This window comes from Myotis myotis, unplaced genomic scaffold, assembly GCF_014108235.1.
Source record: "Myotis myotis isolate mMyoMyo1 unplaced genomic scaffold, mMyoMyo1.p scaffold_m19_p_5, whole genome shotgun sequence".
Lineage (NCBI taxonomy): Eukaryota > Metazoa > Chordata > Mammalia > Chiroptera > Vespertilionidae > Myotis > Myotis myotis.
In genome coordinates this window covers 29,703,359-29,721,311 of record NW_023416357.1, presented here as the reverse complement: position 1 = coordinate 29,721,311, position 17,953 = coordinate 29,703,359, and the positions used below count along the sequence as shown (strand labels likewise).

General features: G+C 51.8%; 1 protein-coding gene across 4 annotated transcripts in view; it reads left to right on the top strand.

The window, feature by feature from the left end:
• The window catches only part of AHRR (aryl-hydrocarbon receptor repressor), a 73,783-nt gene that overhangs the window by 20,818 nt on the left and 35,012 nt on the right, over positions 1–17,953 (top strand). For all 4 annotated transcript variants that reach the window (XM_036309576.1, XM_036309578.1, XM_036309577.1 and 1 more), the window contains one exon: positions 12,783–12,889. In XM_036309576.1, coding sequence (XP_036165469.1) covers positions 12,783–12,889 — 107 coding nt within the window. The remainder of the gene's footprint in view (positions 1–12,782; positions 12,890–17,953) is intronic.

Below are 17,953 nucleotides of genomic sequence, written 5' to 3'. Positions count from 1 at the left end.
AAAGAGAAACAAATTCCAGCCATAAGAGCATATGTATTTGGAGCAGGAGATTTGTGTTAGTCCAACAATTCTTGTATTAATTACCCTTAGAGGTTGATTAGCTGATTATACAATTTCCATGATAATCATCAAGACAAGCGAAATGGGATTTAACTTTCAAACTAGTGGAGAGAGAAAAGTGGAATGAGAAATGTAATCAACGAAAAGAAAAGACAAGAAAGGAGGGGAAGAAAAGATATGAAAAGGGTGGAGCGAATGGAAAGCACAAAATTCCAAGCATGTTACTAACTACAGCATGCCAACTAGCAGCTGGGGTTATAATGGTGGACAACTATGTGTGTTCACAGAGGCCACAGGACAGGGCAGTGAGAGGGTAGAGAGATCCTAACCAGAAGAAATCTGATGAAACCACATTAATGTCAAAAAATCAATTTTGGGGTAACAAACATTACTGGAAATCATGTGTCCTTACATAATGATTAGAACGTTCATTTCATCAAGCAGATAAAATAATTTTAAATTTGTGTGCTTTTAATAACCTAACCTCAAAAATCAAAACAAAAATCAACAGAACTATAAGGAAAAATAATACATGAATTCATCATCAGAAAGAAAGAGGTTAAATAATTCTCTCAGTATTTAATAGATCAAATAAATAAAAATCAGTAAAGATTTTAGGCTATTTGAACAATGAAAAAATGGCTTAATCTAGTGGGTATACATTAACCACTATAGTTTGAAACTACAGAATTTACATCTTTTCAAGCCCACATGAAACTTGTAAATGTATTGAAAACAGATTGGTAAATAAAGCAAGTCTCAATAAATTTCAACAGACAAAATGAATAATATATGGTAAGGCCTCAATGCAATTATGCTAGAAATCAATAATGAAAAGATGACTTGAAAACCCTCATATTTGGAAATTAACACTCTTGCCAATAACTCATAGTTCAAAGAAGAAAATGTGGTGGAATTTAGAAAATATTTACAAATCAAAATGTGTGGGATACAACTAACACAATACTTAGAAATAAATAACCTTAAGTGTTTATATAAAAGACGGCTGAAATTTTATGGCCAAAGCATTCAGTTTAGTAGTTTTGATTTTAGAAAAGCATAACAAACAAAAAGAGATTCAAAGAAAGCAAATAATAAAGAAGATGTTCGTGAAATAGAAAATAAACATACAACAGAGTTATTTTGCAAAGATTTGGTGAGACTGATGAAGGAGGAAAGAGAAAGTGTCAAGAATGTTGAAGGGACACAATGGTAGAAGATGTAAATATTTCAATATGAAGCTAATATGAACAAATTCATGCCAATAAATTTGAAAACATAAGTGAGTAAATTCCTAGAAATACAGCTTATTAAAATTGATTGAAGAAGAAGAAATAGAAAACCTTAATAGTCATATGACCATTAAAGAAGCCAAATCAGTTATAAATCTTCCACAAAGATAATCTAAGCCCAGATAGTTTTAAAGCAATTTCCACCAAATACTAAAGGAAAAATAATTTCACTTTATACTGAATCCTGTGGTGTTGAGTTGGAGTTGCAGGTATTGATGTGAAATCATGGATTTTGACAAATGTGGATATAGGCATAAATATGTGTGTATAAAATGTCAGTGTGTTCTGGCTCTGTCCACTGACACCAGTTTCAGTGAGTACAACTTACATTCAGACCTTGGTATATAGACACCATTCATTAAAAGGAAAAAGGGTGTTTTGTTATTGTTTGTTTGTTTGTTTGTTTGTCTCCTTCCAGAGTTGGGGCAGGGAAAGTACAAGAGAAGCTAAGAACATTCGGGCCAGAAAGCAAGGCTGTGTTCGGATTGTCATGGGACACAGAGCCATCAGAAGGGGCTGCACTGGCCACATCTGGGCCAATTTCAACATTAACAAGAGGAAGAATAATAATGGCTTCAACCCAGTGAATAAAATAGGATTCCATAGTCCACACTGATCAGAGAAAGCTCCTCCTTACAGTAAACTGCTGACTAATAGACAAGAGACAGGTTTCTAGACAGAGGGCTGTAAGTAGAAGAGGTGAATTATAAACTCACCATTTGGTAACCATTGTAGTAACAATTCAGGCAAGAAACATCAATAGTGCTAAAATTAGTGCTTCAAGTGGGGTGAGAAGTGGGATTTTCATAGTGTTGGCCTATCTCCCAACAATATACAAATGAATTACAAAAGTAAAAAACGTAGAGTGGAGAAACCCAGCACACACTGTCCTAAGTGATCAAATTCGACCCCACCAATAAAGGAATAGCTGACATCGTGCATGAGAAGAGCACACGGCCACTTCTGTCATATTCCTACTGAAGATGAATAATCACGAGGAAACACCCAACAAACCCAAACTGAGAGGCAGTCTGAAAAATAACTTGCTATAATGTTTAAAGCCAAGGTCATGGAAGTCAAGGATGGACCAAGGATGGACTTTAGATGGATGGGAACAGAGCAGGGGTTGGGGGGGAGGGGAACAGCAGGCCCAGACCCCAGACTAAAGGGATGTTAGTGGAACAGTATATAAAACTCGGAGGAGTCTCCGGGAAAGGATATTTGGGGTGCTTTGTACTATTCTGAAAACTTGCCTGTAAGTCCAACCTTGTCTCAAAACATAAACAAAAGAAGAAACAAAGAAAACTGCACAGCCGAACATTTGCTCTGAGGTGTGAGCGGCGGGGCTCCTCGTGAGGTGCGGGGAGAGCGAGTCCTTCCCGGAGGGTGGGAGGCGGGCGGTGGCAGCATGTGGGGCAGCGCTGGCCGCAGCAGCTGTCAGGGAGCACGGTGTGCTTGTGTTTGTGAGGAAGTCACGTTTGGACCTTTTAGGATAGCCTTTGGCATTTTCAGGCGCCCAATCTTTTTGTAAAGAGAAGTTTGAGAATAGCCAGCGCTTTCCTCACAGCCACCATAGCCACCAACCATCTCACAAATGAGCAGCGGTGGGTGGTCAAGCGGGAGCAGGCTGGTGGGCAGCTGTGGCCGTGAGGACTGGGTGTAGCCCGGCAGGACAGGGTGCCATGGAGCGCGAAGATGGGCCCTCGCCTCAGATGGGGGTGCTCTCCTGACAACCCAGACACCTGTAGTTTTCTTACAGCCACAGCCCTTCCGGTCCCTCTGCTCCTCCAGGTCTTCTCATCAATTCAATCTGTATCTGTCCAGGGTGAATTATGCGTGACCGATAGGAACCAAGAACCTGTAGTGACATGTGATTGACATATGAGGAAATTGAAGGTGATGATGACTGACAGGCCAACTTTAAGTCAGAGTTATTTGCAAATCTGGGTAATGGAGGCTTAGCCTCCAGTTTTTACTCTATGAACCTACTATGACTTTACTATAAATTCATGACTCATGCAGGAAGCAGAGGCCCTCTGACAGCTGAGCTGGGCACTCCTCTAAACTCCAGGGCGCCGGCCTGGGGGTGGACGGCTCTGGGACTGCTGTCAGCTGGGGCTGCCACTGAGGACACTGTGCGGGCTGTCCCTCCAGGGCTCTGTCCTGTCTGAACCCCAACCAGGACTCCCTGACTGTCGCACTGTGAGGGCCCTGACTCATGTGCCTCGTCTTCACACCTGCACATTGTGCAGTTACTAATTGAATAAATATTTGAATTTTTAAAAGCATCAGGACACCTTTTTCCTTTTTGTTTTGTTTTGCAAAATGTTTCTTGAACCCTCGGCTTGACACTGGTGCACTTTCCTTCCGATGTATTGAAACTTAACAAAAACACCCAAATCGTTGGCTTCTTCCAGGTTTTATGCCATGGACAGATATGGACCTGCAATGCATAGAAATCTCATTCCTTTTCTTTTTCTTCCCAAAGTGCTGTTCTTGGTTGCACTTAGCACTGTGGCATGGAGATTGCAGGGAGGGTGTGTTTGCGCTGCAGGACCTGTGACCAAGTTTCCATGGAGCCCCCGTGGGCTCCACGGAGGAGGGCCTCAGAAAGTGGTTAGTAGTGCAGCCTCTTGACCGGAGAAGCCAGCCTCACTGGCCGCTGCTCCGCACCATCACTGTCTCTGAGGAGATGCGTTTGGTGGTTCTTTGAGCCACATCGCAGTGTGAAATGTCTAAAGCTTGCTGGTGCATTTTAGAAAACATGGGGGTTCTATATATGCATAACCCACAGACACCGACACGTGTGGTGAGGGCCAGAGGGAAGGAGAGCGGAGGCTGGGAGGAGGTGGACAAAGGTGGGAGTAGGGAGAGGGGGAACAGGGACATCTGTAATAGTGTCAACTATAAAAATAACGTAAAAAAAGGGAAAGAAATAAAAAGAAAATGTGGAAGTTCTTTCTATAGGAAGTTAACAACTTGATGCATAAACATCTTGGAATGTGCTTTCATTTCCTAAATACATGAAAGGCACATGTTTATTTATACTCTTGATGAGTTTTCTTGTCTAAGGGAACTTGGGGCTTTGAGTGGCAGCTTTAATCCCTTCTCCCCTCAAGCTGTACCACTAGAGAGGGTGGACAAGCATTTGGGAGAACGGACACGACACCAAACCCCACATGCTAGGACCCTCTTCCCACATGTGTGCCACACTCTGTTAAAGCACGTCTGCACCATGTGTGGAAAGCTTCCTCACCAGGAGTCATTCTCCCACTCATTGTCTTACCCCAAAGCAGGGCATTTGCATGCTCTGTGTTCATACACACACACGCGCACACACACACACACACACAGCATTCACACACAAAGACACACAGAGCATTCACACACACCCAGCATTCACACACTCAGTGTTCACACACTCAGTGTTCACACCATGTTCAAACACAGCTTTTATACACACACATCCAGAGTGTTCACACTCAGCGTTCACACACATGGCATTCACACACAGTACTCACAAACACAGCATACACACAGTGTTCAGACACAAAGCATCCATACAGACTCACAGTACTCACAAACAGCATTCACACACCGAGCATTCACACAGAACATTCACACACACACACAGAGTTCCCATAGGCCCTGCTGGTTACTCCCCCTTCTGTGGTCCCGCCCTTCTGTTTTTTGTTTGTCTGTTTTTTCCCTATTCGGGGGGCACTGCTTAGGGAGGGGGCGCCTGCTAGACAGTGGGGAGGCCAGTGGGCTTGCCCCCTCACCTTTTCCCCCTGTGTTGCTCTTGGGGGTGTCCTCCAGACCAGGGTGCAGCCAGGTGAAATGGGCATAGAGGAGAGGGGTCACTGTTTTTCCTCCAGAAACTCCCCATCTACCTGCAACCTGGGGCAGATGGTGGAGCCTGCAGGTGAAGTGCCTGCAGAGAATGCCCTTTCATCAGGCGGGTGAGGTCCCCACAGATCCACAGAGGGAGCTCTTGGGTAGAGGAGAGCTGGTGAGAGGCCCATCCTCCCCAGGGTCAGGCCAGCACGTCCTCAAGTCCTCACTCTGGGGGAGAGGACAGGGGAGAGGACAGATGCAGCTCTGTGATGCTCCGAGCTCCCCTAAACGCACAGGAGGCAGCCTGGACAGCATTCTGCTCCCTCTCACCTGGTGCCACGTGTTTTCTGGGAGGGCTGGGGCTCTCTGGAATCCTCGTCATCCTGGCCCCTCCCCAGACACTCACCCAGGCCGACTAACCACGTGTGCTGGACTCATCTGCTTTGCAGGCTAAAGTGTGTGTGTCCCTTGCCTATTTGTAGCCGTGTGCGCACAGCAGGCTGCCCAAAGCCACTGTGGTCCTTCCAGACCTCCAGGCGCCCTCGGTCTCTCCTCGTGCACCTTGAGGTTAAGGCTGCCTTTACTCGTTTCCTGTCACCCATCTGAGCGCTCGATTATTGGTGGGGACCCCACCTCCTTGGGGTGATTGGGAGAAAGCTGTGCTTGTCTGGGTCTCCCGCACAGAGAACCTGTGGGTGGTATCCAGTGCTTCTGCTCACCCGCCCACCCCCCCTCCCGTGCAGAGCCCGGCAGGTGTCCAACACTGAGCACCAGCTGCTTGGAGTGACAGGAAGGATCAATTGTCTGCACCCCAGGTGCAGGCAACACAATCTGTGCAGAAGGTAACTGAGGCCAGGAGCTTTCTCTACAAATACAGTTTGTAGCCATCAAGAAACCTAAGTACATGTACACTTCATGTCCCTCTTCCAAGGCAAAGCGAGGAGTTTATCTTTTAGTTCTCAGAAAGTGAAGACTGAAGGAATTCGTACAACTGTGAGGTGGGGGCCCACTAATGTGATGTCAGTGAAGGTGCGTGTGTAGAGATTAGAAGTGGAGCATCCCCTCCCTGCAACTCCACCCCCTCCTCCAACCTCCCACAGAGTACCTGCCCCCCGCCCCCCCGCATTTATTTGCCTCTCTCCCTCCTTTGGAGCACTGACTCTCTCTGCCCACCCCCTCCAGCATCTTCCCTTGAGGCACCTGCAATCTCTCCCTGCATCTACCCTTTCTCCCTCCCTCCCCTGGCTCACCTGTTCTCTCCCAGAACCTTCCCTCTCTCCCTCCCCTGGCTCACCTGTCCTCTCTCCCAGAACCTTCCCTCTCTCCCTCCCCTGGCTCACCTGTCCTCTCCCAGAACCTTCCCTCTCTCCCTCCCCTGGCTCACCTGTCCTCTCCCAGAACCTTCCCTCTCTCCCTCCCCTGGCTCACCTGTTCTCTCTCCCAGAACCTTCCCTTCTCCCTCCCCTGGCTCACCTGTTCTCTCCCAGAACCTTCCCTCTCTCCCTCCCCTGGATCACCTGTCCTCTCCCAGAACCTTCTCTCTCTCCCTCCCCTGGAGCACCCACCATCTGCTCTCCCTGCCAGGCCCCGGTCATTTACTCCCCTGGGTCTGGTTGCACTGCACTGGGTTGGACTCACAAACATGCTGGCACTTGTGGAGAGAGCGAGTATCCTGAGAGGTGAGCTGGGGCTTTCAGGTCACCTGTCAACTCCTGGACTCGTGTACCCTCTGGGCCCCTGGAGAGGCCTGACCACAGTCACCAAGAAGGGGCAGCACACTCCCATTGTCCTGGCCCAAGGTCCCCCCCCCCCCCCCACTCCCCCAGGTCCCAGTTTCTTAGCTGCACAAAGGAGACAGGCCACCTGCAGTGCACCTGGTGAGTGGCCCTTGTGCATGGGCTGCCGGGGACCCTGCCCTGCATGATGTGTGGCCATGTGGTCACGATCTGGATACTTTGGTAACTACCCATCTTAGCCAACGCGGGCTGCCCCAGACAAGGTGGCTTGTAGACAACAGACACTGGTTTCTCACATCCTGGAGCTGGACGTCCAAGCCCAGCATGCCCACACGGTCGGGTTCTGGTGAAAACCTATTCCAGTAGCAGATGCCGCCTTCTCTCTGTCCTCACAGGCAGGAGAGGCAGGGAGCTCTGTGGTCTCTTCTTGTAGGGACACTAATCACATTCATGGAGTGCCACCCTCATGGCTCAGTCATCTCCCGAAGCCCCACCTCCAAATACAACTTGGGGTTAGGTTTCAACACATGAATTTTGGGGGGAACACACATTCAGTCAATAGCACCACCTTACTTTGGAGTGAGCTGCAATCAGGGGGAGAAGCAGAACAGGAAGGTGTTACTGGGGCCCCTGCTGCCCAGGCTGTAAAAGGCACATTAGGTGTGTGGGCTTGTTGGACCCTGTCTTACAGGCGGTCCTGGGAAGCTGCTCTAAGCTGTACACATCCCTGTGCTGAGAACAACTCCGAGGGGGCCCGGCTGGAAGTTAGCTTCCAATGAGATGGACTGAAGTGGGGCCATGGCCATGCCAGCTGCCTGCAGAGGGACACTAGGAGGTGTGGAGGTGGGCTCTGGCCTCTGAGGGGTTGTGGCAGGAGGCTGAGCCCCAGGGGCCAGCAAGCTGCTGGACCAGGGCTAGAGGAAGAAATAGCCTGATGACACCTGCTGTGGGTGCCACCCCAAGCGTGGAGGTCAGGTCACAGAGCAGCAGCCTTGGGGCTCTGACTTGATGTTGAAATAGTGCCAGGTTTTACTGGGCATGTGTTCTACTGGGGTGTGGACATGGACCAGTCCTCGCTAGGAACTGTAGCTGGTGAGAATCGGGTTTTCAGCTCAGCCTCCTGTGGGAGCCCTGGGCGACAGGAGTCCTGTACTCCAACCCATAGACAGCCCCTTGCATTCCACATTCAGTGCATCCCACATCCTGGGCTCCTCTGTCCGGGACCCACCTGTCATGGACTCACTTATGCTGCACCCAACTGTCTGTCCACTAAGAAGCTGGCTTCACCTGAGCTGGGAGCAAAGAGGCTTCCACCTTCCAGGCATCACAGCACTGTCCAGAGGCAGAGAGCGGGGAGTCTCCTGACTTCCACCAGGAGCACTTGGCACCTCTCACTGGCCAGACTCAGGCACTGGTGGGGGGTCTGTGCCCCCGTGGCACATGGTTCAGCTCAGGTCACACCTTGGCCTGAGTCTCCTTTGTGCAAATGAAAGGAAGGTCTCTGAGCAAGCAGGGTGGGGCGTACGGGGTGGGGGCCAGCAAGCAGGGTGCAGTCAGCCCCAGTCTGAGCCTCAAAGGGAAGCCCCTGCCCCACCCTGTGAGGGTACATACAGAGATGTCCACTATCTCCAGGATAATTCTTCAAATTCTCTCTGTTCCGAAGGAAACTTTTCAGGGATGCAGTAAATCAATGAAATGAGAGAAAGGCTGGTTCCAGGTAATTCTGCAGCCAGTTGGGGGACAGTATGGACAGGGCACTGAGAATATCAAGTGTGGCTGCAGTTCTGGGGCTATGGAGACTTAGTGGGGAAGGATACAGTGGGGCCAGACTCTGCGGGGTTCAGGCAGCTGCGTGAGCCTGCGCCTCCTTCAATTCTGGGAGTGGACAGCCCTGGCCCCTGCCACCTGGCCCTGACCTGCCTGACACACAGGAAGCCCAATGCTCCAGGCTCTGCCCAGGCTGAGATCGGCTTCTGTGGCGCCCCCCTCACTGCCCTTCAGAGGCCAGGCACTGGGCACTTCGATGGTTGCCCCACAGGGAGGTCCTTGCACCCTGGGTCTTGGGGTCCTGCTCATCCCAGGAACATCGCCTCCTCACCACCTGCTCCACAAGCTGGGCCATAGGAAGGGGGGTGCACAGTGACTCTCCACACTTTCACCAGCTCCCTGAAGAGACACCCCAACCTGCTCCCTACCAGCCCTCCCCCCTGACCCATTACCTCGGGCAGTCCGGCACAGATGGAACCTGGATGTGGGCTTGCCCTCCTCATACAGGAGTGGGAGGATGGGCACGGTGGGTGAGACCCTCCGGGGTGTGCCTAGCAGTGGGGCTGGGGTCTGTCGGCCAGCACCCCTGCCCACAGCCCCACCTTTGCTCAGCTCCCCTCCCAGGTCAGACCCTCAGGTCTGAGCCCAGGGAGAGGGCTGACTCAGGAGAGAAGCCCCGAGATGGAGTAGACCCAGGGTGACCAGGCAGTGCTGAGGCCAGGAGCTGCTGGGAGGGGGCCTGGGGGGGGGCCTGCAGGGGGTGGGGGTGAGGGCTGCTCCCCACAACCCATTTGCTGTCACCCCCTTCACCCCCTGGTAACGGGAATGACCTGACTCAGAGCCCTTGGGCTCCCTGTGACTCTCCACCCCGCCCCCATTGGCATTAGCCAGCATCCTGGGCACCCCTGAACTGGGGGACCCAGTAAGTGAGGGGCTGGCCCTGTCAGACCACGGACTGGGGAAAGCTGCCCCCTGCGCATTAGAATCGCATTCGGTTTCTTTCTGTCTTGCCTCAGGCCTGGGGGTGGGGGTGGCGGCTCTGCTCGCACGCGAGGCCCTGGCCAGGGTCCAGGCTGCTGTCACTGCTCGGAGGCCCCATCGCGTGACAGGACCCGAGGAGGCCGCTGGGTGTGGCCCAGAATGTGGCTGCGGAGGAGGGAAGTGGGGGTGCCCGCGGCGCAGGGAGGGGGGCCCGCGGTGCGGGGGCGGGGACGGGGCTGTGTCCAGGTGCAGAGATGTGCGGAGAAGGGGAGTGGGGGGGGGGGACGCGATGCTGAGGGGGTGGTGTCCTGGTGGGGGCGGTGCGGGGGAAGAGATGTGGGGGAATACGATGCGTGGGGGAGGAGGGGCGGTGTCCAAGTGTAGAGAGATGCGGGGTCAGGGAGAAATTAGCAGTTGGGGCGCCCCCCCCCCACTTTTGACCCCCCGAGTGGGCTGCAGCCCCTGTGCACCTGGGAGTGAGCTGTGCACACTGCAGTGAGGGGTAGGGTCCCCGCGGGGTGGAGGGGTCAGCAGCGGCATCCGCGGTGACGTCACCGCCTGGGGTCCACCCCCAGCCTCGCAGCTGTCGGAGTCAGCATCCCCCTCCCCCAGGGCGTCTGCTGGCGAGAGAGTAGGAGGGAGGGGACACTCCAGCCCCAACCTTCCTTCCCTCAATTCAAGGGAGGTGCTGGGGAGGGATGGGGGCAAGGAGCTGACTCGAGCTAGGGAGAGGGTGGTGGCGAGCTGGCAAAGGAGTTTGCAGAACGAGAGGTCTTGGTGGTCTGGGTCTGTAGCCTGTGACCTGGGTGCACTGAGGTGGGGTCCTGCCAACCCCCAGCATCACTCCTGGCCTTTACTGAGCCCCAAATCCTCCCAGGCACTGTGGGCTCCTTCCCCAGCCCCCGGCTCCAGCCCCCGCCTCAGCCCAGCCCCAGCCCCAAGCCCTAACTGGTAGGACTATCTGGGTGGGCTGGGAAGCCAGGCCTGGCGGTAGGGGCTGCCTGGAGGGGTGGGGGTGGGGAGAGATGGGGGAGGGTAGGTCTCCTTGTCTTATTTCCACCCATCTTCTTCTTGATCTTTCTTGCGTCTGTGTCTATAGAACACACACTGACTGAGCCTTCTGAGACCCGGAGGTCCCTTCAGGGGAAGGGCTGCTCCTGGGTCTCTCTTGGGGAGCAGAGAGCCTTCCGACTTCTGAACCTGCATTGAGAAGCAGGGTGCACACCAGAGGGGATTAAAAACAATCTCCTGCCCTAACCGGTTTGGCTCAGTGGATAGAGCCTCGGCCTGCGGACTGAAGGGTCCCAGGTTCGATTCCGGTCAAGGGCATGTACCTTGGTTGCGGGCACATCCCCAGTGGGGAGTGTGCAGGAGGCAGCTGATCGATGTTTCTCTCTCATCGATGTTTCTGACTCTATCCCTCTCTCTTCCTCTCTGTAAAAAAATCAATAAAATATATTAAAAAACCAAAACCCCAACAATCTCCTTTAACGTCTCAGAGCTCAGCATGTCTGCCGTGTGGGGACTTGGTTGCTGAGAGGGTGGCTGGTAGCAGACAGCCTCGGCATATTTGTCGGGGACCCCCTGGACCACCTCCCCCCAGGGATGACTCCTCATGTCTCCAGGAATACACCCGCCTTCTGGGAGGAAATGGGTTCCCTTCTTGTTATATTCAGTGCAGTGACATGGGTTAGTGTGCATTCGCTGTGGGAGAGGAGGCTGATGGCACAACAGCTTCCGAGAGGGAGGGATGGCACAAGGTGGCCAAGAGGTGCCCATCCTCCCAAGGGCCGCCTCCCTGTGTTGAGCTCTCTGCCCTGAGGACACTCTGGTCAGCACCAGAGGATTTAATGAAGGGGCCCAGCGTGGCCTCTGTGGGGTGGGGGGCTGCTGGCCCAGGGGTAACCTGGTGTGTGTCCACTCTGTGGGGAGGAGGGTCAGACACCGTGTCTCAAGCTGGAGCTCACATTCGGGCCCCGCTGTGCTGTGGGTCTGGGGGCCTGGACCCCCTCAGAGCAGATGCTGCCACCTCTCTCTAACAGGGGTGAGGGGGTGTCTGTGGGGAGCAGGCCCTGTGTCTGAGCAGGGCTCCGTGGGGAGGGGAGGGCAGAGCTTTGGCTTCCCTCACAATCGATGGATGAAGCTGCCTGAGTAAGAAAGCAGCACAGACCAGCGCATCCTGGAGCAAAAGTTCGGCACAGCCTGCTGGTTCTGAAAGAGAAAACACTGGAGGTGTAAGTGCCCACACTTACGTTCTATCCCAAGACCAGAGCAAGTGCCAGGGCTCCACCTCGGGGCCCCTGGCCCTCAGTTGCAGAGACATCACCTGTAGCTTCAGTTTGCAAATCCCAGAAATGAGGCGAAGCTGTGAGGCACCGCCCCACCCACCCTCCACGGAGGTGAGGCCCTGAGTTCCAGACTGCATCCCTCTACTCGCCCGTCCTCTTGGCCCCGGGGTCCTCCCATAACTGCTAGGTGCCAATGTGGATGCTGAGCCTGCAGTGGAAGGCCCCTAACCAGCTCCTGGGAGCTGGGAGTGGGACATCTGTCTGTCTGTCTAAACTCTTCCCCCCAAAGTGGAGATGGAGCCAGCCTGGGGAGGGGGTGGGAACGTGGGGATGGGAGAAGCATAAGGGTGCCGCCAGCGTCACAGGGCAGGGTGGCAACGTGAGGGCCGGCAGCTTCCCAGACTGGAGCCATCAGTGCGGTAATGGATGCCTGTGAGATGTGGGCTGCTCCACACAAGATTCCTTGAAGCCAGCGAGGCTCCGAGTGGTTCGTAGGAGGTGGGTAGAGAGCAGTTTCTGGGGAGCAGAGTTAGGGGGGGTCCTCAGGTTAGGCCCAGCCGAGATGTCCTGATCTCCCAAATGTGAGCTAGTTGTTCCCACCTGGCTGCCCTGGCTGGATATCCTGGTTCCTCCTGCCCGTCCTCTTCCCAGGGAGGCCGAGCTGCCCCAGTGCGCCCTGGTGGCCATGGGTCAGTGTGGGACTGAAGAGGGTGGCCCTGAGGAACAGCGGGTGAAGAATGGAGAAATGCAACTTAACAAAGGCTTGCAATTAGGCCTGGGGCCCGGGGAGGGTGCTAACGTGCTCTGTTTCTGTCTGACAGCCGTGCAGGAGAAGTGCCCGCGCCAGCCAGTGACCGGTGCCCCCTCGCCAGGAGAGAGTGGTCCTTGTGGAGGGTCAGCCGTGCTGGAGGGAAGGCTCCTGCTGGAGGTGAGCTCCCTTAACCCCTTGATCACACGCAAGGTCACAGTGCAGGCCTCTCCCCAGGGCCCTGAGGCTGTGACCGTTTACAGTGAACTAGAGTTAAGGCTCTGAGGCGTCTCTGTGGATGGAGCCCCAGGATCTCCTGGGAGCAGCACAAATCTGGGGGTTCAGGCTCCAGGTGAGTGCTGAACAGAGACGACCAGCCATGGCCAGGCATCAGATCTAAAAGCCATTTTCATTCTGCATTCTCTGGTTGTACTTATCCATGGGAGAACCTAGTAAAATACTAAGCAGGATTTTTTTTTTCCTTTCAAATTAAGGACAGGAAATTGTGTATTAAGCTTCCTGTGGTCTGGCAGGTGCGGCTGGCTGGTCCATTTATTGATATTACACGCTGATGGTGAGGGCCGGGTCGGCCCTTTCTTCTGAGATGGACACACCCCTCCGTGATTCTGGGGTGTTTCCCTGACCCTGCCATGTGGGCCTTTCCATGCAGGATGGGGGAGCCATCCTCTGTTTCTTAGGAGATGTAATGCTGAGGAGTTTTCTGGGTTGTGTCAGATCAGTGTTTCACAGAGTGAGGGTGTTGCTGCCTCACTGGGGCCGAGGACTCAGAGCTCCCCAGGCCCTGGCTTGTCCTTTCTCAGCAGGGCTGGGAGGAGGCAGCCATCCCTCCGTGGGAGGGTGTGGGGGACACAGGGAGAGAAGCCCATGGCAGGTGGCCCCATAACCAGCAGCCAAGGTGCTCCTGAAGCCCCAGCTGCTTCCCCAGGAGGAGCTGGGCTCATGTGTCCCCCCAGAGTGTCCACTTCAGACCCCAACGTCCAGAGCAGAACTGGTTCTTACGCCCCAGCCCCATGTGGTGGGCGGTTCCGTCCCCCAGGTGAAGCCTCCTCGACTCCTCTCCTCCCACATTCGGTTCATCTGTTAGGTCAGTGATGGCGAACCTATGACACGCGTGTCAGAGGTGACACACGAATTCATTTTTTTGGTTGATTTTTCTTTGTTAAATGGCATTTAAATATATAAAATAAATATAAAAAATATAAGTCTTTGTTTTACTATGGTTGCAAATATCAAAAAATTTCTAAATGTGACACGGCACCAGATTTAAGTTAGGGTTTTTCAAAATGCTGACACGCCGAGCTCAAAAGGTTCGCCATCACTGTGTTAGGTGATGGCTGAAGGGCAGAAATGGTGAACTGCTGGTGCCATTTAAGCCGGGTCCAGTACCCCTTCTCTAAACGCTGGCACAGCTTCGCTCCAGGCGCTTCATCTGCACCCCAACCTGCTCCGTGGCAACCAGAACTGGCAGAGCCTGAAAGGAGACCCGGGCCCTGGCCCCTGCCTGATGCCCAGGCTCCTGGAATGACCTCCGTGGTTCCTGCGGCTCCTCTCCAGGGAGGGCCAGCCTTGCAAGGGAGGATAGATGGTCCCCTGGGTTCGGCCCTCCCACAGAGACAGGTGGCTGACCATGGCCAGCCTGGGGTGGCCTCACTGACCAGAGCAGCGCCAGGCCACCTGGGGGCTGCGTGTGTGAAGTGGTGATACCAGGTGAGGCCCCACCCTCAGGCTCACTCAGCCCCTCAACCCTCCTCCTCTGTCCCCAGCTCTTCAGCCCATCTTCCCTCAATGCTTTCCTGGGTCCCCCTGGCAGCTTCCCTGAGAAGTCTCATAAGTTCTTTGATGATCAGCTGTCTAACCGGCTTGACCCTCATGGTCCCCACAGGAACCACATGGCCCCCCAGGACCCCATGCTCCCCCCCAACATCTCTGCCCTGTTGAAGGGTTTGGGTGTGCTCTCATGAGGATCAATGAGCTGATAAATTATTTCTTTTTTAAAAAATAAAAATATGTGAGGAAGTACATTCTTGCCGTCTAGTTTGCTGGGTCCGTGGGTGTTTGGGGGACTCCCGTCCTAGAGGGAGTGTGGGTTTCATTTCAGGTCTGTCTGGAACAGAGCGTGGGTCCAGCCTCAGCGTGTGTGTGTGTGTGTGTGTGTGTGTGTGTGTGTGTGTGTTGGCGGTGGGGGGGGGGGGAGGGATGTCATGCTCTCGGTGGAGGAAATACTTCCATACTTCAGTATTTAGCAGGTTTTCAGGAAGCAAATTCTTAAATATTATTTTTCCTTAAAAAACTTTTGTCAGTGCTATAGTAAAATTGGCGCTGGAATTGTGGCAGTTGGATTTTATTCTTGGCAAAGATAATTGGCATTACATTTTTATGATTCATGTTCAAAGTTAAGATAATAAAATCTTAATCATAAAATCTTTTTAAAACTTTTGTTCTGAGCTATAAATACAGGAGCTTATGCACAAAGTGCCCAGCCTCCCTGGTGGAGCTCAGGGGACAATTTCACATATGTTCACACATGTCCTCACCACAACCCTCGTCCTGCTTCTCTGCTGGGTTTGCAGAGAGCAGCACCCCAGAGGCTGTCTTGTGCATCGCTACCTCCCTGTCTGCCCCGCCCCGCCCCCCCCCCCCCCATGGTTCTTCTCTGGGGGCCCGGTCTTCCCTGGAGGCCTCAGGGCCTCTGACTGAGGCTGAAGCCCAGGAACTAAGGACCAGGCCTGACTCCTGAGTGCCCACAAGCTCCCTCAGGGTCTGGGAAGGAAAGGCAGAGCTCATCCCCACTATCTGCCACTGATTTTCTGAGTTCTGCCCAGTGTGTGTGGATGTTTTTGGAGCTACCCTGAGGGACGCACTGCCCATCTGCTCAGAGCACTGCAGGCTGTCCTGGCGCCCATCCTGCCCGCTGGCCACCAGCCAGGTCGGAATAGTGCTCTCCACGCCGCATTTGAGAGCATGAGATCTCTAAATGTTCTTGAAGCCTCATTCATTCTGCCACCTCTTGTTTATGGTTCTCTGTGGCCCACAGGAAGTTTCTGGAAGCTTCCTTTGGTTGCCGTCAGGGAGGTTATGTGGTGAGTGTCCTCTTTCACCTGGTGATTCTCAAACTTTGGGTGAGAGACTCTTCATGACGTTTAAAAGTATTCCCAAACAGGGCAAAAGAAGCAGATTAAGCAACAATAACAAGAAAATCCCAGCTTTTATTTCTAATCTTCAATCTCTTGAAGACAGACCAGAAAAAAGGGAGAGGTTTATGGCAGGGCATTAATTCATAAAAAATTCATAAAAAATTTAGAGCTGGTGTAGACTTTAGAGTGCCTGTGATCTGATGCCTGTTATTTCAAGATGAAGAAACCAGGGTTTGCAGCTGTTAGGGGCTGGTCCAGGGTCCCCGTTGAGGCTGGGGCTGGAGCTGGACTCGGACCTGTGTTTCTTTGTCTGAGTTTAGTGGCTCTTGGGCTCAGTAGCTCCAAGCCCTTTGCTCCCCTGGGAACCCAGGAGAGACAGACAGACAGACAGACAGAGCTGCCACCCAGTGAGCACTTTGGCACAGGCACTGCATATGGCCTGGGGGTGGGAGCTTGGTGGGAAGAGGAAACCAGGAGCGGGTGTGATGGGATAGATAGAGGGTTCTGCACACACACACACACACACACACACACACACACACGTTAGGTGTGAATAGAGCAACGCTGTGAGCTTTGAGCAGGGGTCAGAGTGCCTCCGTTTTCATTTCTACTTGTAAGGTGGGCTGCAAGGCCATTGTGTTTAGTGCGGAAATGATCATGTTCGCAGGAACTGTGAACTTGGGCCTGGGGGGTGGAGTCAGATTGATGGTATGACTGCTTGACTCTGGCTGGAGTTCAAGTGCATTGTGGCTGCATGATACATTTTCTGAAATTTTTATTTTTCATTGAATTTATTGTGGTTACATTGGTTAATAAAATAGGTATCAAGTGTACATTCTTATATATTCTATTGTGTATTCACCATCCCAAGTCTAGTTTCCTTCCATCACTATTTATCCCCCCTTTCTACTCTTCTACCTCCCCCTTTTCCTTCTAATCACCATACTGTCCTCTGTGTCTATGAGGTTGCTTTTTTAAAAAAAATGTAATCCCTTCTCCTGTTTCACCCAGACCCTTTCCCCTCCGACAGCTGTCAGTCTGTTCTCTGTATCTCTGAGTCTGTTTCTATTTTGTTTATTTTGTTCATTAGATTCCACTTATAAGTGAAATCATATGGTACTTGTCTTTCTCTGACTGGCTTATTTCACTTAGCATAATACTTTCTAGGTCCAGCCATGTTGTCAGGAAATGTAAGATTTCCTTCCTTTTCGTGGCTCAGTAGTATTCCATTGTGTAAATGTACCACAGCTTTTTTATCCACTTATCTACTGATGGGCACTTACATTGCTTCCAGACCTTGGCTGTTGTAAATAGCACTGCAATGAACAGAAAGGTGCATATATTCTTCTGAATCAGTGTTTTGGGTTTCTTTGGATATATTTTCAGAAGTGGAATCACTGGGTTATAAGGCAGTTCCATTTTTAATTTTTTGAGAAGCTCCATACTGTTTTCCACAGTGGCTGTACCAATCTACATTCCCACCAACAATGCATGAGGGTTCCCTTTTCTCCACATCCTCACCAACACTTCTCATTTGTGGATTTATTGATGATAGCCAAACATTTTGACAGGTGTGAGGTGATATCTCATTGTGTTTTAATTTGCATTTATCTGATGATTAGTGACATTAAGCATCTTATCATATGTCTCTTGGCCATCTGTATGTCCTCTTTAGAGAAGTGTCTATTCAGGTCCTTTGCCCACTTTTTTTAAATTGGATTATTTGGTTTTTTGGTGTTGAGTTGTTTAAGTTCTTTATACATTTTGGATATTATGTATTATTGGTGAATATATTCTCCCACACAGTCTTTAATCTTGCAACCTTTAGTATGATATTAGCTTACATTTGTTTTATTGTGTTGTTTTGTTTTTTTTTATAGCTATGTTATATCTGATTAAGAAATTTCCCTCTAATTCTTGTTTTCTGAGAGTTCTTATTATGAATGAATGTTAACTTTTGTCAAAGGCGTTTTCTGCATCTATCGAGATGAGCATGGTATTTCTTCTGTTAATATTGTGAATTCTGTTGTCTGACTTTCACATGTTGAGCCCACCTTGCATGCTCAAGATAAATCTTATTGCTGGATTA